The 27,316-nt window shown below is 38.9% G+C and overlaps 1 protein-coding gene across 14 annotated transcripts in view; it reads right to left on the reverse strand.

The window, feature by feature from the left end:
- USP54 (ubiquitin specific peptidase 54) overlaps positions 1-27,316 on the reverse strand; it is a 533,711-nt gene that overhangs the window by 273,360 nt on the left and 233,035 nt on the right. Inside the window, exon 3 of one of the 14 annotated variants that reach the window (XM_029608964.1) lies at positions 14,250-14,290. The exons of the other annotated variants lie outside the window; for them this stretch is intronic. Within the exon in view, the coding sequence (XP_029464824.1) occupies positions 14,250-14,290 (41 nt within the window). The remainder of the gene's footprint in view (positions 1-14,249; positions 14,291-27,316) is intronic. 14 annotated transcript variants of the gene reach the window in all.

Here is a 27,316-nt window from a genome sequence, read left to right on the forward strand (position 1 = left end):
AGATGTGTAGTAACTGTGGCAAACTTACTCAAGATTGTACTCAGAGTTTTTGGCTCCATGAATGAGATAAAATATAATGAGGAAGGATGGTGAAGTCTAAACATTGTTTAGCCAGGCAGATTACAACTATATCAAAGTTGAAGAATTAATTATATTTGGTAGAAAATAAGATATGACGTATGATCTTTTCTTATCAGTAACAAAATGTTCTGTACATATAGATAATTATGGATAATTATAATTAGAACTTAGACCACGCTGACCTGTTGACTGATCTTGAACTAAGGCAGGTGTTGCTGAGTCATGTTTACTCTGTATTTTAGAACATATATAAGTCTTGCTGTATGTATTGATTTTGGGAATGCCCACTGAGAGTTTGCTTGAAGTGTGGTCTTCGCCATGTAATATTACATTGAAAATATATTTGGTAGCAGATTTGTCTATTTTTGTAGAGCAAATTACAGGGATAAAATAAAAATCTCTACAACACCAGACCGGCATCAGGACTTGTAAAAGAGGGTAAGATTTCTTCATCTTTCAATGCACAAGAATAAAGATAAATAAATAAAATGTATATTTTTATTGGACTAAACGCATTTCTTGACTAGCTTTCGGGAGCTATTTCTCTTTCTTCAAGTCAAACAAAACAAGTCTCATTTGTTCTGACTTGATAAAGGGGCTATAGCTCCTGAAAGCTAATCAAGAAGTGTATTTAGTCCAATAAAAAGGTATTGCCTTATATTTTTTATTGCCATTTATTTCTGTACATTCAAATGGACTAATATGCCAATCACACTACTTTATCTTTCAAGAAATTCTGGAGTTTCAAAATTGTGCTAGAATTGTTAGGACCTGTGCTATTCTATTAATATGTGCATTAAAACATGAAAATGTCTCAGACTTTAAGGTTGGGTTTCAAGCAAACTTTCCAAAATCTTTCTATTAAGGGCTGCTGTAGTATTCTAGTATGTCTATCTGGCCAATTTACAGTCACAGACATAATTACATATGCTGAAACCTTGATTTTGGTATGGTATATGTGTTTTCAGTCAGTCACTTTCCCAATTTTAGCTTTTTTTTATGCAGTTAATGTAAGAGTTGCCTTGAATCAACCTTTGAGCTGCACTTGCTACAAGCAAAAAGTGGAATTTTGCACAGACTGCATTACTGATTTAGTCACGTCTTATCCTTTTTTCAAAATGCTCAAAACAGGGAACACATAATACATAATGAAATTCATAAAAAAAAACCAAAAAACAGCAGATATTACAGAAGATCTGCCACATCATTACATGGACTAAAACAGAATACAGAATTTGTAAGATGTGTAGCAGAATAAAAACAGAACTAAATATAATAATCATAATAAAAGCATAAAACCAAGATGTTAATTTAAAAAATCACCAAGATTAAATATGATAACAATAGCCCAAAGTATATCATCTATATTTAATATCTACATAAAACCTTTCAGAAAACGAGCTTCATATTAAATTAATAAGAATACTAAAAGCCACAACTACAAAATGGCCAAATAAAGAAATTCCCCATCCCTATCCTAGGGCCTGATTTTAAAATCCATTTATATGCATAAAATTGGGTTTTACACGGGTAAATTAACTTTACTTGAGTAAGTGGGCTTTTAAAAATTGCTACAATATATGCCATTGAATTGTCCATACGATTTCTTTACATAAGTGCACTTTGCTCAGGCAAATGGCTTTTGCAAATTGCTATTATATTGTTACATTTACACACATAACTCCTTTGAAAATTACCTCCAAAGTGTACTAGATCACAACAATCCACAAAAAGAGAATAACATCAATAAAATGATCAGTTTGTCTCCTTGCTATTCTGCCTCTTCTTTTAGCCTTAATCTTATATCTCCCTTATCTTCTGTCCTAATAAGTTGTCTTTATTTTTCACAGGTTTTTTTCTTTTACTAATAGGCTTGTCTCTGCATCTTATGTCAAGTTTCCTGCTGGATGGATGTGCGAGAGGTCTGCTCTTGGAAGAACAAGCCAAAAATCAGTGAAGCTTACAAGTAAAATTGCTGCTTCTTCCAAATACTAAGAGATAAATGTAATGGCCAGTGGTAAACTGGGCAAAAAGGAAGCAGTATTTGCACTGTCACAGAGTCCAGAGGTCTAAACACGAACCTCCATTACCAAAGAAAATAGCCACAGGCAAGGAAATTGAAACCTCCCTTACTATGATCGTGAAGATGCTGTATTAAGTACTATTGAAAGGAATCCTGATTGAACTAAAGAAACTAAAATAGAAGTAAGGTTGGACTAGGCAGCATCCTAGAATGCCACAGTTTTGGGGGTGGTACCGCAATTCAATGTCCTTTTTCCTACTTGCACAGGCCCAGAAAAGGAAGTAATGGTGTGTGGTACCGCATGGGTGGGAAAAAGTAGATGCAAAGCTGGAAGAAGCAGGTTGAAACGTAAGACTCTCATGAAGGAATAAAGCAGAGATGGAGCAGCACTGAGCCTGGGGGCGAAAGAAAGTAAGAGGGGCAGGAGCAGAGAAGCGGTGAGCCCATGCAGCTGAGAAAAGAGATGGCATGTCAGCTGCTGCTGCTGCATTCCAGAGGGGGAGAAGAGTGGAAGAACATGTGTGTGCGCGCATAAGTGAGAGGGCATCCATGTGTATATGAGTGAGAGGTAACGTGTGCAGGTTAGAATATGTGCATATATGAGATCGAGAGGAGAAAGTCTGTCCATAATGCCTACTTCCCACCCTCACTAATCCATGACAATTTCACGGCATATGGAAATCAAAAAGTTCCCAGATATGGAGAACAAGGAATTTTTATATTTATTCATTATAATTACTGGGTGTTGTTTGCTATTTTGAAATATTTTACTGGTGTTTCAACAGTTTTTTTTTTATATATATATATAACGACTCACTGTTCCAACTGTTTAATAATTACGGTACTCTGTGAGGGTGTCGTAAAATAGAAGGGACTTTTCCCCCTATCTGCAATGAACTTTATTGTAGAGGTGTAATATTCAATCTTCAATATCCAGCAAAACAAAGTATTTTACAAAGGGAAAACTACCATTTTACTTACCAAAGAGCAAACACTTAAGTCGTGGATATTATGAAGACCTCAACAGAGATATAAGGTCTAGACTTTATTGATTCCAACCTCAGCTTGTTTAAACACAACAATCTACAGATGACTCACTTCTTTTTAAGAAAAACAAGAAAAAAAGATATAAAATAAAGGAAAATAGAAGAAAATTGTGTTTTCACTCATAACTTTGTGGCAGCCATTTGTTAAGCTCTTCTTCTCTCTTTGCCATGTTTGACTTGTGACGCACCAACAATCTGATCCCCCAAACTATTCTCATTTTGAAGACCATACTTTTAACAATAACCTGCTACTTTGGAACAGATTCGGAGGGTGAAGATAGATGTCGGATTCGAGATCAGGAACTGATAATAGCGATGCTACGATTTTCATTTTTGGATTATAACACAATACACTGCGTGGGTCTCCACAGGCTTGTGTCCTTTAGTTTTGGAGACCAAACTTTTGTTTTTTCTAATAGCAGCCCTTTACTTTGGAAATGCTTTGGAGGGCGAAGTCAGATGTTAGATTCCAGATCAGGAATTTGCAATAATATCTCTATGGTTTTCTTTTCGTGCAATAGCATGATATAATGCATTGGTCTCCACAAGTGCAAGTCCAGAACACTTTGCAATGACACTACAGGACAGTTGCTGATAATCTGGCTTCCTTATGTTCTTTTAACTTCTAGTTTTAGTTTATCAAGAAGCAAGATCTAAAAAGTGAATTCTCTGAATTTTATTCATCTAAAGGCTTATTTTATTCATCTAAAGGGTTACTTTCAGCCAACAGAATTTCAAAACTACTTAAAATTGCTTTTCCCTTTAGCTTTTTTTTTATTTCTACTATCAAGTGGTTAATTTTAGCTACTCATTCAAAAAGTAAGGGTATTAGGTCACTTGACCCTTTATTTTCTCCTACTCTCCCAAGTTCATCTATATCCCTGTTACATGTAACTTTATCTTTCCCTCTCAGTTCAAATATTACTCCCCTGTTACCTGTAAACCAATGTGATATGTCTATGAACGTCTGTATATAAAAGCTTTAAATAAATAAATAAATAAATAAATAAATAAAAGAGAAAAAAGTGCCATGGATGCCTCAATACCCTTCATTCCTCAATTCACCCAAACACACATGCATACTTTATTCACCTGAGGCATTCTCTCAGATCCAAATAAATTAACTCCTGTTCCAGGATGATTTAAGTCAGCTACTAAGCACCTACTACAACCATACAGATTCCATTCATATGTATGGGAGTCATTTTAAAATTATTAAAAACATTTGTATTCTACATTACATCTCAAGCAAAAGATAGCCTTCACCAATTTTTACACTCAGGCTCAAGTTTTCCCATATAAAACCTACTTTTAAAGGGTCGCTGCTTTGGTCCTGTGCTTACCTTTTAAAATAAATCTTTGGCTCACCCTAGCCCATATATTAGCCAATACTAGTATTAGCCTATCCCAAGTCTCTGTTTCATTTTTTCCCATTTTTACATCCTCTCTTGTATTCTCATTCACTTCCACAATACATGCCCACACTTGCACACCACACGGTGTAAACATTCATGAAAACCTATATTATCTAAATAACATCTTAAATACTGCAAAATACTAGAGAATGTAAAAGAACTACCGTATGTATCTTTAATACTTAATCAAATACAAATCTAATCTACCATCTACAGTATTATCATAAAACAAGTCATCCAAAGGCTTCTGAGGTACTGTAGTTTTTCAAATACAGTATGTTCCTGTGGTGAAACAGAGGTTTTGCATGCTCTGTGATTTATTGTTCTGCCCTGTGATACTTTCCCCAAAGAGCTTATTTCCAGGTAGTGTTTGACCTCTACACTGTACAAGCAGAGGTTTTGGATGCTACCTTGACTCAGAGGGTGGCCTGAACAGCATACACATCCCAGCACAAAAGGGGTGGGGCGGGGCCAGAGGCAACCTGCGCCTGTCTGGAGGTAGAATAAAAATTTGGGGGGTTAGATAGGGCTGGTGGGGGGAAGATTAGGGGAAGGGGTGGGAAGGTTAGTTTAGGGGGAAGGGAACAATCCTGGTATTGTATGTATTTAGTCTGTAGGTGTTTTTCTAGGAACTCTGTGGCCCTTGGATTGTGTGGGGTCTCAGTGTCCCCAGAAACCATCAGAGATAGCTTGCAGGCAGAGACTTGCCTAGAGGCAAGCAGGAACCCAGTTGGCAGGTGGGAGGCTGCCAATCTAGGAGCATGTGTGTAGATGGGCCTGGGCAGTGTTTGGCAGGACCCTCTGAGATAGCGCTTAAGCATTATGTGACAGTTCCCATGTAAAATACACAGAATACATTTTAAATTACTGGCCTGTCAATGCCAATTATCAAATTTATGCAGATGACATTGAATGTTTTGTGCCTATTAATACACCATGAGCTAGCAATGTTTGTCTGAAATTGAAAATTGGATGCTAAAGGTTTGTTTATCAATAAATATGAGTAAGACTGAAGCAGTAGTTTTGAGGAGATTATCCTCAAATGACATTCCTGCTTTACAATTTAACAGCACTATAATTCCGATAGTTTGCCAAGTTTAAAATCTGGGAGTAATGTATGAACCAGATCTATCTTTTCATTCACATATTAATACATTTATAAAATCTTCATTTTTTAAATTATGCATGCTGTGTAAGCTGAAACTATTTTTATATGGATGACTTTAGGACTGTTCTTTAGTTGCTGGTGTTGTCAGGATTGGAATATTGCAATACAGTCTACTTTGGCCTTGCTTCCAAATAATCAGAGCCCTACAAGTAAATCAGAATTTAGTTGTTTAAGTTTTGACTAGTGCACGGTTACATGATTATATGATTCCAGTTTTAAGATTCATTACCCTGGCTGCTGATTGCATGTGATATAAAATCCAAGATAGCCACTTTAGTTCATGAGACCCTAAACAATGAAACCCCTATGTGTTTCACTTCAGTGTTAAAAATGTACTGAGTGGTGTACACAGTATGCTCAAGTAGTCAGGGTTGATTAGATATTCCTTACCCTAAGCAGGCTCACTTCTGTGAGTTGCACAAGAGGGCGTGACCCACTGGAATAAACATTCCATGCTGGTTTAGTATGTGTTCTACTGTAGCAAGGCTTTTCGGCTCCCAGAGGAACACCGCCCTGTACAAGAACACAGATAAAAAAAAAAACAAAACCCAAAACAATTTTCTGGGAAAAAAGAAAGAAACCCTAGCCTGTCCAAGCTCTGTCTCACTCTATATCCCTATCTAGTGTCAGAGTTAGCCCCCTTGGCCCACTGTACTTATTTTCAGGGCTGCCACTGTAGCCAAGCTCCCAGGTTTTTTTTTTCTTTTTAGCATGGGTCTCTACTTAATGCTGGTGCTTAGACCATAAATTCCACCTCTGCCACCATGTGTGATACCATGTGAGTGGTCCTTGGCTTATGGAGGGGGCCGAAGGTCAGACTAGTCTGGACTTTAGACCTTTTCTTCACAGGATTTTTTTTTTATTTACCGCACAACAAAAAGCAGAAGGAAAAAGGTCTGCTTACCTCAGCAATTTTAAATCAAAAGCTACAACAATCACAAATGGACGGTCTTAGAATAGAAGGTGCTTTCTCCTCTTCCCCAGGGCCTTTCTGCTCCTGAGCTTTTATTCCTCTCCCTAGGGAAATGCTCTGTGTCTTGGCTTTCCCTTCTGGGTGTCACTTAAGATGGACTGGGCTAGATAGCTGGATCCAGTCCTTTAAGGTACCCTGTAGGATTCTCCTACATGCCCCTTCCACAGGAATATATTTTCCAACATTAAGCAAGAGGATGAAAGGTCACCACTGTAGAAATTCATCAGAAAGCCCTTTGTAGCAAAATCACTGGATTCCACTAGTAGCTTTAAACCATCTCCAAAATGGTGCTCTCTCTTTAAGAAAAAGCATAACCTTCATACATCAATGCACTTCTATCATGCAATGCCTGCCAAATGATTTTGAAGAGAAGATATGTATCTGCATTTATTATAATACAGTAAAAGCATCATCACTACAACACTTGTCATAATACCAACATGGATCAACCACCGCTCACTTTTGACATTCTTTTCACTCAAACTATGGCAGTTAAAGGAAAAAAAAATATCACCTTAAGATCTACTCACAATAAAAAAAAATCATTTGACCATCATGCTCAAAGCATATAGAGATGGGAAGATAATCCCAATATATATCATCTTCAGACTAAAAAATATTCCTGAAGAATGATACATGACCACAGGTTGTGATAGTACATGCTCATAAAAAAGGATGAATACTTTACTGAATAATGATTGCATAGCTTGTGGTGCAGAAGTCGCTCTTGGGAAAGGCGTATGCTGATTCTTGACACTTTTAAAGTACCATGGAATGTCAAGCATCAAGGATACCAGCATGATAATCAGACAGATCTGGTTATCATTCTCAGGGGCATGACAGGCCAATTGCAAATGATGGACATAAGTGGCAACTGATAATTTAAAAAGCAGATATGTCAAAAGAGCAATGAGTATACTCTGAGCATACAGTAACACAGTAAATAATGGCAGAAAAGACCAAATTGGTCCACTGAGACTTTTCCACTTTGTGTAGATAAGTCTATAAATTTTCATACTGAACACGATACTAGTTCCCCACACCTCATTACTTTTATCTGAACTTTTAACCCATCACTGCCCTCCATATCAATCCTAAGCATGCCAAAAATCTGTTAAAGTACTGGCCTTCACCACCTCCAATCATTACTCTCTATCATAAGACTAACATTAAATTCAACATCCAGGGGGAGAGATTAGAAGGAGAAGGAGAAGGGCTGCTGGCCATCTTTCCCCGAGGCACAGCGCTGAAAGGACTGAGTGTTACAACTGCGGCGAAAACTGAAGGGATTTGCTGCCGAGAGTCCTTGATTTACATACCATCACAGCTGAGGGCTGTCGCTGTTCACGGCGGTGGGCGTGGCCACGGGTTTGAAATCTGACCATGGCCCGCCACAATCTTGGGGAGAGATTAGGAGAAGGAGAAGGTTCTGCTGGCCATCTTTCCCTGAGGCACCACGCTGAAAGAAAGGACTGAGATTGTTACACTGTGGCGAAAACTGAAGGGATTTGCCGCCAAGAGTCCTTGATTTGCATACCATCACAGCTGAGGGCTGTCGCTGTTCACGGCAGTGGGCGTGGCCACGGGTTTGAAATCTGATGGCGGCGCGGCGCTGAAGGGGCGCGCGGCTTGGTACGGCTTAGTCCAGGTGAGTTTGGGTTTCGGCCAGGGAATTTGTCTGAGCACATATTTCTTCTTCGTGGATGGGGAAGAAGAGGAAGGCTAAGACATTGACATCATCACCAGTGCTTCAACATCGCACCGGCCCAATGGATCAACATGTAGTTTGACCAAGGGTTGATCCAAACGAGGAAGTAATGGAAAGTTTATCACATGCTTCCCTTAGTCCAGGAGAAGGGCCTGCTTTACTACCTCAGCAAAGTAAGAGACCATCCACTGAACTGGCGACAGATCTGGTAGGATTTAATCCTTTGGAAGCAAGCTTGGTTTCCCGAGCTGAGAGTCAAGGGACTGAGAAATCGTTATTAAATGTTATAACTTCTGAATCCATACCATTTCTTTCTGGTAACATTGTTTTGGATACTTCTCCAGAAAGTGTTATCTTATCTGATTTATGGAAAGCAATTTCAAAATTAGATAATAACATTACTGTTATGAATAGATCCCTGTCAACTGTAATAAATGCCAATTCAGAAAAGATTAATGAAGGAGGGATAAAAGTCTTAAAATGTGAAAAAGATATATCTGAGTTGAAGGAGAGGATGCAATTCGTTCAGTCTTCTGGAAATACATTTGTGTGATAGTCTAAATATTCATAAAGAACAAGAATGAATGGAAAATTTATTTAGATCAAAAAATCTAAGACTAGTGAATTTTCCTATAACACGTCTTTTGTCCCCTTTAGAAATGTTTAAAAAGTTTCTTAGAGAAGTACTAATGTATAAAGATGAAGAATTTCCTAATTTGTCAAATATATATTACTTTAGAAAGAAAAAAGAGAAGACTATTCTAAATGATGATCCGGATAATCCTCCAAGTTTGGGAATGTCTACCTTCTTGGAGGAATCTCTTGATATAATTGAGAATAGGGAGACTCTTTTTATTTCTTTTTTTATCAGAACAGGACAAGGATAAACTATTCAGAAAGTTTTTCATTAATAAGGATGTCTCTTTTTGTGGATACAAGATCCAAATTTTCCCGGATGTCACCAGAGCCACCCAAGCAAGAAGAAAAACCTTTCTTGCATTAAAACAGCGTGTGGTGGCTCTGGGGGCAACTTTCTTCTTGATATTTCCTTGTCTTTGCTATGTAAATTATAGAGGGAAAAATTTGGGTTTACGGATCCGGTTCATTTAGAGACATTCTTATTGGACAAATCCGTATCTAATCCTGAAATATTAGTAGTAAAGGGCCCTTGAGAAAATTAGATGACTCCTTTCTCCATTTATTATTAAGATATGTTTAATGGTAGTCCCAAGTAGATATAGGGGGACTACATTGTATATTAATTTCCTATAGCAAATATGATAATATTCTTCCCCAGTTATGTTGTATGAGTCACAATAAATGATAATGATACTTAGTTTCAGATATGTAGAAAATTGCTTCATATTGTGTCACATATTTGTATATGGTTTCATGATGTAATCATTGAAAAATTAATAAAGAATAAATTACAAAAAAAAATAAATCCAACATCCAGGTTCCCTGCCATGTTTTATGACCAAGTTTGCTAATAATTCACACAGGTACCAAAACTTGCAAAGCCACTGCCCAAAACACCTGCTTTCTCCATGCTCCTTAACTATGGTCATACCAGGCAAATTACACTAATGCCTTCTTGGAAGCCCAATGTAGTCAATACCACAGTGTTAGGTTCATAATTGTCACTCCATGCAGGTTTCCCCAATGGCCTGTGGTACAACTAAGTCATGTTTCTACTATCTTTTCACATTTTGCATTATTCTATAATGTTTTGAGGTCCATTACTATTTTAGGATCTACCACCCATTCAAGAAGGGCATTTCAGGCATCTACCAGCTTTTCCATGAAAAACTAATCTGCTTACCTATAACAGATGCTCTCCGTAGACAACAGGATAATTAGCTACACAAGTAGGTGATATCGGCCAAAGGTGCAAATGCAGAAAAAACTCTCAGAACCCAGAAACGTGATGGAGTCAAGTTTAACTTGGGATAACTTATAACTACCCCTAGTAAGTCCAGTCCCCAAATGGTGTTACGAATGGATTTGACCACCCCATAAGAGAGGTACTCTTGATCATCACAGTTTCTTTTGAAACAGATGAATTCCTCTTCTCCGCAGAATCATTTACCATTTAGATTTCTGAAAAAAACGGATTTGTAACAGATTCTCTATTTAACAAGTATTATTAATTCTAGTCTCAAGAAAGGGCATTTTCCAGACTCTTTAAAAGCTGCTAAAGTTCATCCCATTAAAAAAAAAAAGAAATCTAAACCCAGACATTACTAGTAACTGTAGACTTATTTCAAATCTTCCTGTTTTGTCAAAAGTTATTGAGAAGAATGTGCTCACTTTAGTTCTCCAACCAAAGCAATCCTGCTTTCAAAAAGGCTTTAAGTATGGCATCAGCATCAGCATAAACCAGGAACAAAGGTAAGGTTGCCCTCATTCTTTCTTGACATGACTTCAGCTTTTGATACTATTGATCAACAAATTTTACTTAAGTATTTGGCAGATATTATTATGCAATATACTAAAAAAATAACTAAACCAATTAAATGGCATAAGAGAACTTATCAAGTTCATTAACTGCACAGCATCTGGCCTGTGATGTTCATTGAAGTTCAATGTTGTCCCCCACACTTTTAAATTTGTATTTAAGCATTCTTGGCTACATCGATTCGAAGTTTAGGTTTTGGGTGCTTCTTTTATATAGATAATGTTCAGATTTTAGCTAGTCTTAATCCTAAGTCTTTCATCCTTGTCTAATTTCAATGCTTGCATAACTGCTGTTGCTAACTGGCTTTCCTCCTTGAAACCAAAGGTAAACCCAGAGAAGTCCGAAGAAATTGGTTTGCTAGAAAGAGTAATACACTGGATTTATATCTTCAGAAATGGCAGGTACAACCATACCACTTAAAGAAGTTGTCACCACCCTGGGTAGTGTGTTAACTGGGCTTTGCTGAATCTGGGAGCCTTCTGGACACACAATTTCTCATCTGCCTTCTTTGAAACAGGAAGCACAGTGAATGGGGTGTCCCACATACAAATATGCACTTCCTTGATGAGCCTATAGCCACTAGTTCCTTCAAGGCATCCAGGTATTTGAAAAGACCAAGGGAAGGTGTTTGGGGTTTTCCTTCAACCTGCAACTTAAATGAAACAACCTTAGCCACCTCCTGCACAAAGGTGAGATAGAGAGATCCTCCGGTGAAGACTTACTCCTAGCCTGTTATGGTGAAGAATCTGATGGGAGGCTTGGAGAATCCTCCTGGTCAGCCAAAATCCTAAGACCTATATGACAGATCACAGAACTCCTCAGATTCATACTCAGATATGACTAAAAATTTTTAAGCTTGGGGAAGCACTATCCTAACAGTCTCACCAGAGGGCCTCAGAGCCAAGCGTAGCTAGACAGTAGGGGTGGCTTCCATCTTGAATTCCAAGCAACTTACACTCCGTACAGACATCACTTTATAGACTTAAGCAACCCATGGCACTGGAACTGGCTTACCCAGTACTAGGTCATGGGTCTCAAGTACCGACTATCACTACCACAGCAGAGCCAAGGCACTCAGCACTAACGCCAAGAGAGGATCTCAAGGATTTTCCAGTGAAGCTCCTATTTGAAGGTTGCTGACCCAATACTGGAAAGACAGTAGGCAAGGAGACATCCTCCTGAGTGACCAGAGGGGAAGAACTGATGATTATGATGCAAAACTCTGGAGATTCTTATGGCTTTGTCACTGAAGCAGAGGTGAAGCTCAGCTCCTGCTAATGCCACTTAGGGGCAGATGACTTTTCTACTCCACTCGCCAAGCTTTTGGCCACAAACACCGAAGGGGAATGGCACCTGATGGATTCTCTTAACGCTTAGTGCTGTGGCCCTTCCAGGCTCACCTCAGCACAGAAGAATCCTTCGAAAAGTGGGATGAGCCGAATGGTTCCCTGAATTTGGACCTCATTTTAGGCCCTGGTCCCAAGTTTTCTGACCAACTCCTCAGCTCCAACAAGAAATCAGAAGTCGGCATGGCACCCTGGTCCTTTGGTGCTGAATCGATGTAGGACTTTTGCATTGAGCCAAAGATATCAAGAAGTTTCTGCCTTTGCAACCAGACAGCCTAAGTAACATCTTAGTGCAGATGTTGCAAATACTGACATGCTCAGGCCCATGACATCTGATGCAATCCTTGACATAGTCCTTGACATCATTCGATTGCATGTGAAGTATCTCATGAAGCCACTAGCCTATTTCTCTGCCATCATAAGGAAAAGCAATGAGGCACTGAAACCTTTTGCAAAAAATGGCTGACCAAGAGCTACTAATGATCAATGGAATCAAAAATGGGGCCTCACATCAGCAACAATACTGAAAAGACAATTAAATTTATAAGAGCTGACAAACCTAAGGGTAGGCTACTAGGATAACCGAGGAGGCCCATGGCAAAAAAAAATTTAAATAGAAAAAAAACACTATAAAAAGAAAGAGAAATTAGATGTCCAATCATCAGGGAGAATGAAAACAGACTGGAGTCTCGTATGGCATCTTCTGCACTGGAACGTCCATGCATGTTCAGAAAGTTTGAGCATGGGTGGATGTTCCTATGCACACTCAGAGTTGACAGCTTTTTCCATGTTGGCACCATCAGATGTCAGCCACTTGTATAGCTTTACATCTTGGCTGTCAAATAAAATGATTTCCTCAAATTGTTCCTGAGTTTTCCAACTTGGAACTTCATATCATAACCCCTAGATCTCTAATTTCCTTTCCAAGTATTTAAATGTCCTCCATTTCTCCTCTCCTCTAGGGTACATATATTTAGATCCTTAAGTCTCTTTTCATATGGCTTTTGCTGCAGATCTTGCACCATTTTGAGTGTCTCTCTCTGGATCACCCTCTAGCCTCTCTATCGGGCCGATTCAGTAAAGTCCGCGGGAGAGTGGGCGAGCGCCCGCTCTCCTGTGTGCGCGATTCAGTATGCTAATTAGGCCCGTCGGTAAAACCAGGTAAAAGGAGGTGCTAGGGACACTAGCGCGTCCCTAGCGCTGACAGCCATGGGCTCGGAAACCGGACGCCAACAAAATTGAGCATCTGGTTTTCGACCCGACAGCCACGGGCCGACTTCAATTTTTTTTTTTTTTTACTTTTGGAAAGTTTCGGGGCCTCCGACTTAATATCGCCATGATATTAAGTCGGAGGGTGCACAAAAAAGTAGTTTTTACTGCTTTTCTGTGCACCTTCCCGGTGCTAATTTCTGAAAGCAAAATGTGCTGCTTGGCTGCACATTTTGTTTTCTGAATCGTGCGGGAATACCTAATAGGGCCATCAACATGCATTTGCATGTTGCGGGCGCTATTAGGTTCGGCGGGTTGGACGCGCGTTTTCGGCCCCTTACCGAATAAGGGGTAAGGGAAAATGCGCGTCCAATGGTGGGTTAACAGTGCGCTCCGTCGGAGCTCACTGTACTGAATCGGCCCGTATATCATTTGAGTATGGCCTCCAGAACTCAGCACTGAGTTACAATTGGAAAAGTAATTATCACTTCTTTTTTCCTGCTAGTTAAGTCTCTCCCTATGCACCCTATCATTGTTCTGGCTCTAGCTATCGCCTCATCATACCGTTTTGTTATCTTCAGATTAACAGACACTATCTCCCTGGGTCTCTCTGGTTTGTACACATCAGCTTTTCAACCCCCATCATATACAGCTCTCTCATATTTTCATTCCCTAAATCCATGACTCTGTACTTTTTTGCACTGAATCTCAACTGTCTAGCATTCAACAGTTCCTCAAGTTTTCTTAGATCACCTTCAGAAATGTTCATTCTATTGCAGAGCTTTTTGTCATTCACAAAAAAGGAAAACATTTTGTTCTAACCTCTTTTAGCCACATTGAGGGAGGGCAATTTTCAGACAGTCCTGAGATAAAATGAGAAAAAACACTCATTACTCATGCAAATCACTTTGAAAATTGCCCTCTATATTGTTTGCTATTTTCTGTTTACAGACACCCAAAAATGGTATCTTTTTACATCCTGTGGTTTGCAGGTTGCTATGTTTATATAATTACTGTTATTGTGTTTTTAGAGGCTCTGCGGTTGTGCTTTTGTAAGCAAATAAACTTAATAAATATAATGCTCCTTCTAAGCTCTACAACAATCTGTCAGGGCAAGTCCACAGCACTGTGAGACTGCAGTACAAAGCCTCTCTGTACTAGCAACAAACAGTCCTTTTTGATAGAAATGAAGGTCATTAAGCCAAACTTCCAATTCACTTTTTTCCTTTCCAGGCAGAACTCTGCAGAGAAAATGCACAAAGTATTTACTAATAAAATAGAAAAACAGACATATCCTATATCATAATACTGAACTACAAAAAGTTCACAACTGCATATGCAAAAATTGATTTCACAGACTATTCACTGATTATCACACAGCTATGAGATAATATAACATCCTTGCTTATGATGTTGATGAAATAAGTTTTTTGTGTATGTAGTTGTGGTGAATTTTTTGTGGTTCAGTGTTTTGTTAGTTTCACCTTCAGCCGAGATCACAGTTTTTGATATTCTATACCACAAACATATCGATCTATTCTATATCATGAACACACTGCATAAAATTTGGAACCTGGGATGCTTCCATACAGCACATCTGAATTTACTGTAACTGTCTATATATTTGTGTCACAAGAGGAAGCAGAAGAGAAACATAGATAACGTATGCTAATATATACATAATTTGTTTTGTGACACATTTGTGGGTGTGGTGTCTGTATGATAATTGTGTCACAATTGTTACCTTCAGTATTATATTACTGCAATGGTTTCCGAATATATGCTAACCCATAAAAATTTCCAGGAAGAGGATTATATAGCCACATATTTCTTCAGTTTTGTTTATGGCTGGGGAGAAGGTATTCTGTGTCCTCTTTCCAGATCAGGACTGTTAGGAGATTCCTCCAGCCCTACAGTATTTTCTCTTTAGGTTCGAAATTCTCTATGACACAGTGGTGATGGTGTCATGTGCAAACAGGATTTCAGCACGTTAGCAATTTAACAGTATGGGCTGCTGCACAGACCTTTATTTCCTTGAATCTTTTTTCAGCATGTGACTTTTTCAAGTTACTATTGTGGGGGAATCTATAGCATTTATTCTTTGCAGAGACATCATAATCTTTTCTCTATAAGAACTGACAAATGTCAAAAGATCACATCTGCACAAAATGAGAGTTCCTTATTAGAATAAAGATGAAAGCAGCAAAAGGACAGTATGGCCCATAGAAGCCATAGAAGCAATGTATCTAGCTAAAGTTAGCCAGATAAATTGTCACGGATATCCAGTGAAGCACTGCCAATTAGGTGCTTTTCTGATTATAGCCAGATAAACTTATCCGGCTAACTTTAGGACTGCTCTCAGACATGACCAGACTGACAGGGTCATTCATCAAAGTGTGTTATGGTGTTAACGCCTGTGAAAACGCCATAACACATGCGATATTTATTGCAGCGTGCAGCACAAAGAGGGAGGGAGGGAGAAAGAAGAAGAGAAAGAGAGAGACAGAGCCTCTGGGGTGGCACACATAGTAGTAAACTATTTATATCACTATAGGAGGGCCAGCTAGTAACTCGAAGTGAGGTTTTGGTGGTGATGTAGATTTACATTTATTTAAAATTTATGAATCGCCTAATCGCAAAGAGGTCCAGACGATGAACAATAATGACACACACAATAAAAGAGCAAAGAACTTATTAACTAAAATACACTAATTAAAAACAAATAAATAATATAAAACTGAATACAAAAATAGTCAAGTAAAATAATTAAAAATAGCTTGATTGAAACAAAAAAGTTTTGAGGAGAGACCTAAATGTTTTAACAGATTCGCACTGCCGAATTTCTAGAGGTAAAGAATTCCAGAAACTGGGTCCTGCTACAGAAAAAGAGCATTTGCGAGTTGTGTGCAAATGAGCAACCTTTGGGGAAGGAACATCAAGGAGATAGTGTTGTGATGAGTGAAGGTTATGAACCGGTTGATAAAATTTGAGAATAGCATTTGCCCAGGGACATGAAATATCATTGATATGTTTGTGAATGATAAGACCAATTTTAAATTTGACTCTGTTAGGAATAGATAGCCAATGCAGTTCAATAAGAATCGGAGTAATGTTATCAAAACATTTTGTACCTGAGATGAGACATGCAGCTGAGTTCAGCAAAATCTGCAAAGGACGGACTGTGGAGGACGGAAGACCAATATAGAGACTGTTGCAGTAATCTAAGATAGGGAAAATAGATGCCTGGAGAACAGTGTAGGGTTTTGGGGTCAGTTTTACATGCAGAGTGAGACATACGAATAGCACAGTACACCTCAGTAAAGATTTGATGTCATTCAGCGTGAGGAAAGTCACACAAAGATGAGATTTTTACAATGTTCTCTCGCCCAAGCTTGATGGACTCTATACCAGGGTACTATCAAGTTAAGGCGAGAGAACACTGAAGTAATCTCATCTTAGTCTGACTTTCCTCACTCCAAATGAAGTCAAATCTTCAATGAAGTGTACTGTGCTATTCGTACGTCTCACTCTGCATGTAAAACTGCCCCCAAAACCTTACACCTCCACCAAACCCTCACCTCAAGTTACTAGCTGGCCTTCTGTAGTGATATAAATATTTGACTACTTATAAAGTATCTCTCTCTCTCACACACACACTCACACACACATGCAATAGCAGTCTGTCTGGGCATTTCACAAGTAGCAAAGTACAAGTATCGTGGGGTGCAAAATAACGCATAGCGTACAGAGCGGTAATTCTAAAATTATTATAGCCACGCCCCTTTTTCTTATGGCAGATGTTATCCATGCAAAAATTATAGCATTAGCCAGATAAGTTATCTAGCTAACTCTGAATATTGAAGTTAGATGAATAAGTTAGCCAGCTAACTTAACTCTGCTATGGAAATCCTCCAATTTATCTGGCTTTCATTCAGCTAAACAATTAGCCAGATACGTTTGAGGCAATGCCTGCAGTTTGTCCAGCTAAGACACAAACTTAGCCAGACAACCCATCTGAATACTAAGCCCATAGTATCCATTCTTACCTGGTACTAAACCACACAGCCTTTCCAACCATGAGCTTTATCTGTTTTACCCTCACATCCTCCTAAGTAAGCATCCTCTATGCTTATTCCTTGCTTTCTTGAATTCTGGAGGTTGTTCCATGTTTCTATTACCATTTTTTAGAAGAAATATTTCATTATGTTATTCCCAAGTCAACCCCCTTTGAGTCGCAAATCCTGACCCTTTGACCGAAAGCTATCTTTCTCTAGAAATATGGTTGCTTCTTTGTAATGGCCAGTGAACATAGTAAGTGCTTCAGGCCTTGGGGAACTGGCAGGAATTAACTAACTTTGCTAGGGACCACCTCCCCAGTGCAAGATGTGAAGTTACTTCTCCAGTTTCTGCCAGCCGGTCTGCCCTCAAGAGACTGCATGTAAAAACTTTAGAATCTACCTAAAATGCCATTACTGCTTTGAACTCATCTGTATCAAAAAGCTTATGTGACCTGACATTATATGATTCTAATTTAAAAAAAAATCAAATCCAGTTAACAAGAAATGACTTTAGTTGAGCACTTTGTAAAAACTGATGACCCGGAACAACAATTTAATGTTCTGTAGGCTACCAGCCCAACAATATATAAAGTTAATATGGCCATCCATCATAAACTAAAACACTAGAAAACCAAGCTAGACATCTCAAATTAAGATTTGTGAACTTTCCAAAATGTCCTTGTCTTTCACCCACAGAAATATTTAAAAGTATTTACTAAAGGTATTTAAATACTTGTTGTAGCTCTCACCCACTTTCACTGGAACCCCAATCAGAGCATATTATCTGGACCTCACCCAGATTTTGGAATCATCTTTGGATGAACATCAGGAGTTACACTGCTTGTCATACATCTTAGGAACAGTTTAGAATTGGATATTGAAATTTTTAGCTTCTGTTAGATATGAAGAGATGTTTATCAGATTGTACTGATGTCTGTACATACTGCAGTTTCCGTCTAAGAGTGTCCCCCCTTATAACTTTTAAAAGACTATACCAAGCTCAATAAAACTTGGTGTGGAGCTAGGGGGCATTAGACTGCTTCAGTGTTGTAAATTGGTGAGTGCTTTCGGGGGCCATGGAAGGGTCAAAGTTGACATTTTTGATAAAAGATGACATTCTCCTTTTTTGTTTTAAGAATGTGTTTCTGAATCAAATAATATGAGTATTTCCTGATCTCTTTAAAAGATCACAAAGCAAAGGAAAGTAATTTGTTTTAATTGTCAGGTGGTTATATCCCTTGGTGTGGAATATTTCCAGAAACTTTTCGGTAAATGTCTGGCAATAAAACCATCTTCTATGAACCAAAACATCTATAATTTTTGCTTGATGCAAATTTTTTCCCCCAAAGTGGTGATGGGTAACATATAAATATGTTATGATCGCTACCAGGAGTTATGGATTTAATTTGTTCAGAGTAGACACGTGATGTAAAACAGTTTGCTTAAATTCCATGTGAGTTCCACTATGTTCCTAAGATTTTGTCAACTAGCTCGGTTTTTATGGTTTCTCCATTTTAAATTGTAGGCTACATAGAAAGCCAACAAGTATATCTTCTGATATTTTCTCTCAGATGAGTTTTCTTTCAAGTATGCTTTATTTTCTTTTCAAGGTATTGTTTATATGTTATGCTAAATGTTAATAAAAATAAAGTAAAATAGGTAGGGAAATCATGCAGATGCATGGCTTTGGGAATGCTTTCAAACAGATTTATAGAAGGGAGGTTTGCGTTTGGGGAATAGGGTCTGCATTTGGGAATATAATTTGTGTTTGGGGGTATGGTGTATGTGTACATATGTGTGTACATGGGGGCTGTAGGTGAAGTATATGTGGCTATTTGGGTTGGCAGGGGTTTGGGGAAATTTGTTGGGATACAACTGTGTGTGTTGGTAAGAGAGTATGATTGAAAGTATATATGTGGGGGGAGGTGTGTTTGTAGAGTGAATTAGTATTGTGTGTTTGGGTATTTTGGAGAGGTATGGATGTATATGGGAGTTATGAGTGTGATGAGGGTGTGTGTTTGAGTAGGTAGGGTCCATGCATGTGGGGGGTGTTGTGTGTGGCAAGGTTGTGTTTTTTTGTGGGGAATATGGCTGCATGTTTATAGGTGGGGTGTATGCATATAGTGGTCTATGTGGGGTAGAGTGTGACTTGAGAAGCATGGAGGGAAATGTCTTGGAAAGTCTGGACAAGTTTTTTGAGGAGAAATCCATAAACTATTACTAACCAGATAGACTTGGGAAAAGCCACTACTTATCCCTGTGTATTAGCAGCATGGGATCTATCTACTGGTTGGGATCCCGCCAGGTACTTGTGATCTGTATTGACAACTGTTGAAAACATGATACTGGGCTTTATGGAGCCCAAGTACGGCAATTCTTATGTTCTTAAGATGTCTTTCAGCATCATCTTTCATCAGCTGCATCTTTGTTGGGTGAATACATGTGGGTATGTATGAATGTGCTGGGGAAAAGAATATGCATGTGCATGATGTGTATATGTGAGCATAAGTAGGTGCAGGATGTGTGTTTGGGATATATAAATAGGCATATAAGTGTGTATTTTTGAAGCATGGGGCTGGAAGCTTTGAATGTGCCTTTTGGTGACATCCTTCAGCTGCAGCAGACATCCCTGTCTCTATGTAGGGGATGTAAGTGTGAAATGCATCCTATACAGATTCTATCAAATGTTTTGATCATTCTTCTGCCTCTACCATATGTGTAGAAAACTTTTCATATATTTCCATGCTCATAACTTCCATAGTTTCTTTCATTTTTTGAAAAGTATTATATAGGTATTACACCATTTAGAAACTAGTGAGCACAAATTCTGGATTGTAATATTTATTTATTTGCTTTTAATATACCGACATTCGTAGCCCACATCACGCCGGTTTACAATTAACTCAAGAAGGGAAATTACAATGAACAAGGAGCAGGGAGAGGGGAGCAGGCAAGGAAGGGGACGTAGAGCGGGCCAGGGGCGAGAAAGAAAAAGAGAAAAAAGGAAGGAGGAACGGAGGAAAAAGCGGAGAGTAACCATAAAGATAAATACAAAAAACTTATTAAACATCATAACATAGGAGGAAGTGCAAACTATAACTGAATTAATATGGCTGACTGAAATTCTCCTTCCTGCTATATCTAATTGTTTTGCAACATTTCTGGGAAATGCACCTGAAAAAGCTTTGGGGTTGTTTGTTTATTTTTTTTGCTTTTTTAAGAGCTGCTTCCACCATTATGTAATCATGCGGAAGCTGTGTTTTTTCATGGTCCAGACACTTTTGAACTTTATATCTTAAGTCTATTTTTCTGACTACTGATGGTAATTTTTTTTTTTTTTTTAAAGGTTGTTGTTAAATCATTTACTGAAGGTCATGAGGTTTATGTATCAGGACTTCCATGACCTAATGTGGTAGTTTAATTAATTTCAATACTCCTGGAAAATCTATGGTAGAATTTTCTTCCTCTAAAATGAAAGGAATGCCAGCCATCATTTTTTGAATTAAATTTGGATAAGACATGTCACCTTGCGGTGTTGTACTCCTCTTAGATTCTGATGATAGATGGAAAAATCTAAAGCGCTTATTACAGAGCAAAGAAATGGAGAGCCAAGAAAAGGAATCTTATTCCAAATCCGAAATTAGCACTGGAGTTTCTTCATACGTATGGTCTTTGTCTAGAAAATGTTTCTTCATGTAAATGTGATATTTGTTTTTGGAACAGTGTTTATCAGAGGTGCTTCTATCAAAGTAATAAATTACCAGTTTTCCTTTTCTCAGGATATACCTGATCCTATAAAGTTTAAAACCAGCCAAACTAATATCACTATCTGCAAGTATTATTCCCTTGTACTAATAGCTACATTTACCCAAGTGGATTTTTGTATCTTCACAAAAATAAACCACAGTCCCTATCTTGGTAATTGGTATTCAGTTCTTCCCCATTCCTAGCACCTAATAAACAGAATATTCTTTCAACTGTGCTGTCCACTCTGTTTAATGAAATTAAGTCTCAGATCTTTATAACAGAAAAGGTAGCTTTTATACACAGCCCAACCTTCATAGCCCCTAGAAATCATAATATTGCCCAGCTCAGTTTAAAGCCAAAACGTTTACTTTGTTCCTCACCCTGTTCTCACACAGGATCTGGATCTTCACTCCATTCCTCTGTCCCACACTCAGTGCAAAAAGGGCCCTGATTCAGTAATAGAATAAAGTCTCTATTAATAGCAATTAAAAGGGACTTAGCTTAGGTTCTGGCTCATCAGCAGTGGGTTCCTCCATACTAGGGCTGGAGCTGCTCTTCTCTTCCTGCCTTCCGTCCCTCTGCCCCTTTCTGGCAGTAGAACTCCCTCTTTTATAGTGCCTAACAATCTATAGCAGCCAAATAGCTTCAGCTGACTGATGTTGACCTGCCAGATGATAATTCTCTGAAATTCTGGGCAATGTAGTCCCACTGGTAGCCATCTTCGCTTTTGTTTTAGGCTGCTTTTCCCAATAGCTCCTGTCTAATCATGCTGTGTGCCCTTTTTCTGTGCAGGGACTCACCAAAATACTAGCATATACATGACTCACACACAGACAGACAGACATATATATATATATATATATGTTTCTGACTGCTGTACATCTGCACAAGTTGGGGCACAAGGATTGCTTCAAACTCTTCAAGTATTTAAAATCTGTGTCCATCTGCAACCCTTTTTCAGATATTCATTTATTCTGGACTCATAGAAATGATTTGATCAAGGAATTTTTTTAATATGAATACTTGCACTTTTGAACATGTGGCGATTTATTAGAATGCTTTGAGAGAGGATTTTTTATGTGAACATTTGTATTTCTGCGCATGCAGCATTTAAGATTTAGGATGGCAATTTAGATTTTGTAGTTTATGTTATATATTTTAGGGATGTGAATCGTTTTTTGACGATTTAAAAAAATCGTCCAATATTTTTTAAATCGTCAAAAATCGGTACAGTGCGCGATACAATAGTGGACACTAACGGGAGTTATTTGGGGGGAGGGCGGGAAAACCGGCATACCAAAACAACCCCTAAACCCAGCCCGACCCTATAAAACTAATCCCTTACCTTCCCCCACCCCCCGAACCCCCCCAAAACTTTTTACAAGTACCTGGTGGTCCAGTGGGGGTGCGGGGACCGATCTCCCGCTCTCGGGCCATCGGCGCCATTTTGGCTGCCACTCAAAAATGGCGCCGATGGCCCGATTAAAAAAAACCCCACCCGACCCTTTAAAGATGACCCCTTAGCTTCTCCCACCCTCCCGATCCCCCCAAAACATTTAAAAATTACCTGGTGGTCTAGTGGTGGTCCCGGGAGTGATCTCCCGTTCTCGGGCCATCGGCTGCCACTCATAAAGATGGCGCCGTTGGCCCTTTGCCCTTACCATGTGACAGGGTATCCGTGCCATTGGCCGGCCCCTGTCACATGGTAGGAGCACTGGATGGCGGCGGCGGCCATCTTTACGATGGCGGCGCCCATTCCGATTCACATCTCCAGCGATCAGATTTTTTTCTCCCTCCAGCCGAACCTGATCGTTAAGACGATCGGGCACACGATTCACATCTCTAATATATTTATATATTTTGCAGTTGCATAGTGGTTCTCACTGTTTCCACTATGGCTGCATAGGATAGCTATCCATTTTACTACCTATGTACTTTTGCAGATGTGCACACTGTTTGTTATATAACACACTCTTTACAAAGTTGCATGAGGCCAGAGATGCAGAGAGACTGCAAACGAGAATGCCCATGCCTGGAGAGATGACGGGGAAGGAAAGGATTCAGGCGCCAGGTTGATAAGAAGGGAAAGAGTGCTGGCTTTGCAGTGGGGGGGGGGGGGGGGCAAAGATCCTTCCTTGATTTTTCAGTGGGTCATATCGTGTGTGTGCGTGTGTGTGTGTCTCTCCTAGGGACTGTAGCACTGTGCTCCTACCAATGGAGAACAGATTTAAGTTGGAAGTCTATTGTGGTGAGTTGAACCGTTTGCTAAGACGTCCCCCATAGGAATGGCCTCAATGTTTCAGCCTTGGGTTTCATGTAATGATCTCAGAGAAGATTCTATGACATTTGGTGTTTGAGTTTGGAAAGAAAGTCAGTCTCCTGTTTCACTACATGTAGTAGCTTGCAGGCCATGCCACATAGATTGCCCCTGTGGTGGTATCATTGGCAGCCTCTTTGACTGCTTGTTCTTGTAATAGCTGTATTTCCCCAGCACTTCTGGGTTTATTTTCAAGAGAAGAGCACCCTAAAGTTTCAGTCTGAAATGAGACCTCAAGCAGTAAACAAGAAGTTGACAGATAAACTGTTCTACTAGTAGGAGAAGGACATCAGTTAAAACAGATTAAGTAATAAGTTATCACCCAAGTACCCCGATCTACAAAGAGGAGAAAGGTGTTACCCATCAAATTCTTCTACAGGGGAGTCAAAGGAGTGTTGTGCTGAGACCCCAAGCACTGGATAAAAGTTACAGCAAAATAGGGTGTGACTAGGGAAAGGTGCACTGGATGAATTCATCCTAGGGAAATCTAAATTCTAGGAGAAGAGAGGGAAGCCCAGGAGTGTGTGCAGGGAAGGAGCAGAACCCCATTTTCTAATGTTATACTGTAGTATGAATTCTGCAACCTAAAAATGTTCCAGATGCTAAATAATTTATGTTGAAGAAGTTTCGCAGTACAGAAGTTTATTTTTGTATGAGGACTCTTTATTAAAAGCTAAGACATAGTCTAAAGCTTAGGCCCTTGAAGGATAATCCTTCTCCCCATTAGAGAACCCACCAATGGCTAAAGAAAGGAGTCAGAACTCTGCCCCAGTATTGAAGAACCCCTTCAGAAGGGGGTAACATATATGTTACATATACATATATGTATACATATACACACAATCATAGTACTTCAAGCACATAGATATATGTTTTCAATTAAGCCCCTTGGTGATAAAAGTCATACTATATTTTTTATGATGATGGAAGAACCATGTTTTATTAATTTATACATATTACACTTTATAATTGTATTTGTGGCTAATTATTTGTACTATTTACTTGTTTATGGCTGTACTCTGCCTTGAGTTCATTTGAGAAAGGCAGAATAGAAATAGAATGAATAAATAAATATGGCTTAAACTACAAGTGGCTATTCTAACATTTTGTTACTATATGCACATTAGGTAATCATTCTCTTTTGCAGTACATGGAAAACAGAATGCAAACAACAGAAAAGGTTCATTCTTGAACTGACTAATAATTAGTGGATACTTAGACAATAAAGATCTTATTGCCTAGAGATTTTAACTTGAGAATAAACATCCTGTACTTTGTATCCTATTTCCCATTATAGGAACTCATTGTTTAATGCTAGACATTCCACTATTGCATATCTATAGTTGACAATAACTATGATTTAAGGGATAACTTTCGAACAACTATTGCAGTGGCATATATGCATGTATATAGCTGTGCGTAGGTCTATAAAGAAATTTAATAACTGACCCTTATCATATACACACATATTATAAAATATGCCTATCTTTACCCCGACAGGTAAATAATATTAGTGCCCTACCTCTGTTATTAAATATACAAAATACCCACAACCAGAGGACCTACAACTTATAAATCTCCAAAATATTTTTATTACATGCATACAAAACGTTAACCTAACATATCATAATACACAAGACCATCTATATGAGCAGTGTTTATCCTTTACAATAAAACTACATACTCCATGTGTTACCCTCCATTCAAACTCTACTCATTCATACCCACACATCACACTCACCAACTCTTAAAAATCACCAACATGATCAATTATTCCACATGAATTTGCACAGATTAACCTTTGATAATGTGTAGTTGCACTACCTCCACATCTTATACAATGATCTCAGAAATACAAAACAATACAGTTGCTTTCACATATAGACTTAATAACACCCAACGAAGATCTCGTTTCACCCGTCCATGCGGGCTTCTTCAGGGACTAGCTATTCACAAAGACGCAACTCTACTGTCATGTTGATGTGCTTAATATGGTTGACTCCTAATACACCGTCTTCATAATCAAATGCAATCATCTTTATAATCCTTTCATCTTGATGGCATCACCACCCATAATGCTAGGTCCGCATTCCTGCACCTTCACAATGTATCAACTCCCTTTCAACAGCAACGGCGCGCTGATACTTTAAATATCCTCTTCCCTCAATAGACTTCACACAAAAGCTGTAGCTTCACAGGCTAACAAAAGCCCTCAACACCCAAAGAATCCAAACTGTATCAGCGTCTCAACGCACTAATCTTCACCGCACTGCTCACTCCACTCTTCAGCGTCACCACACTGGTATCCCGGCACGCTGCTCTTAACCTTGTAATAACGTACGTGAGAGGCTGTCTGTAATCAAAATTGATTGGTGACGCTGAAGAATGGAGTGAGCAGTGCGGTGAAGATTAGTGCGTTGAGACGCTGATACAGTTTGGATTCTTTGGTAAAACTGAGAATGCTGTGAACTCAGGGATGAAGAGACCCGCCCCCTATGACATCATCACACTCAGCGGCGAGCCGGTAAACGGCCACATTCCACCAGGCAGTGATGTGGAAGGGCAGCCCACCAGTACCGGGCACCTTTAGGGGCAATCGCTGAGAGAAAAAGAGACCAAAAAGACAAAAAAACCCTGTAAAAATTGTAAAAACATCGCGCTGAAACTGAGAATGCTGTGAACTCAGGGATGAGGAGACCCGCCCCCACTGACGTCATCACACTCAGCGGCGAGCCGGTAAACGGCCACATTCCACCAGGCGTCGCACGCCGTAGGGGTGCGCCAAAGGGGCACTCCCCTTTGTGCACCCCTTCGTGTAATCTTTTGTGCTACACTTATTTTAATTCCCTTAAGTTTTTCCTTTGTTAATTAACCTTTTTCATAGTGTTTAGTAATCTCTTGTTTATTAAATATGTTCAATGTATTTGACTTAGGAAACCTATTTTCCTGCATACTCTGTTTTTAATGTAAACCAATATGATTTGTATCTGATACAAGAATGTCGGTATATAAAAATTCAAAATAAATAAATATAGATGGTCTTGTGTATTATGATATGTTAGGTTAACGTTTTGTATACATGTAATAAAAATATTTTGGAGATTTATAAGTTGTAGGTCCTCTGGTTGTGGGTATTTTGTATCTTTACCCCGAAACATACATGTGTTAGTACAGTATGTTTATGCATGCAACTCTTTGAAAATTACTTCTAGAGATTCTAATGTAAAGCTAAAGTCCTATGAACTCGTTAGCAAAATGTTCATAAAGCAGTGTGCATCCCGTGTTAGACCCATGGATAGTAGAAATATTGAAGCCGATATTTAGCACCACTTACCAGGATAAGTTCCAATTTATCTGGCTAAGTAGTGTGTTTTAAATATTTGGCCACAGTCAGCAGCCGCCACTTAGCCGGATAAGTAATTTATCCAGCTAACTCTGGTTGGCCCGTAGACCTGTCCTAAAGTTAGCCGGATATATTCTGCAGCATGGCTGCGCCACTGAATATATATCCTAAGTTAGTTGCATAAGTTTATACAACTAACTAGCTGAGCTGCACAGTGGCTGAATATGGACCTTATCAATTAACAAACAAGTTGACTAACAACATATTTGTAACTAGATGTTGAGGGCTATGCTCTCTTCATCAGGTCATTGCAGAGTGAGCATGGAAACCACTTAAATTCAGAGAAACAAATAAAGCTGCGAACAAGTAACAAGAGATTTTACCATTAAACAGAACATATTTAACATGTACGGCTGGACAGAGG

The sequence above is a fragment of the Rhinatrema bivittatum genome, chromosome 7 (assembly GCF_901001135.1).
Source record: "Rhinatrema bivittatum chromosome 7, aRhiBiv1.1, whole genome shotgun sequence".
In the NCBI taxonomy this organism is placed as follows: domain Eukaryota; kingdom Metazoa; phylum Chordata; class Amphibia; order Gymnophiona; family Rhinatrematidae; genus Rhinatrema; species Rhinatrema bivittatum.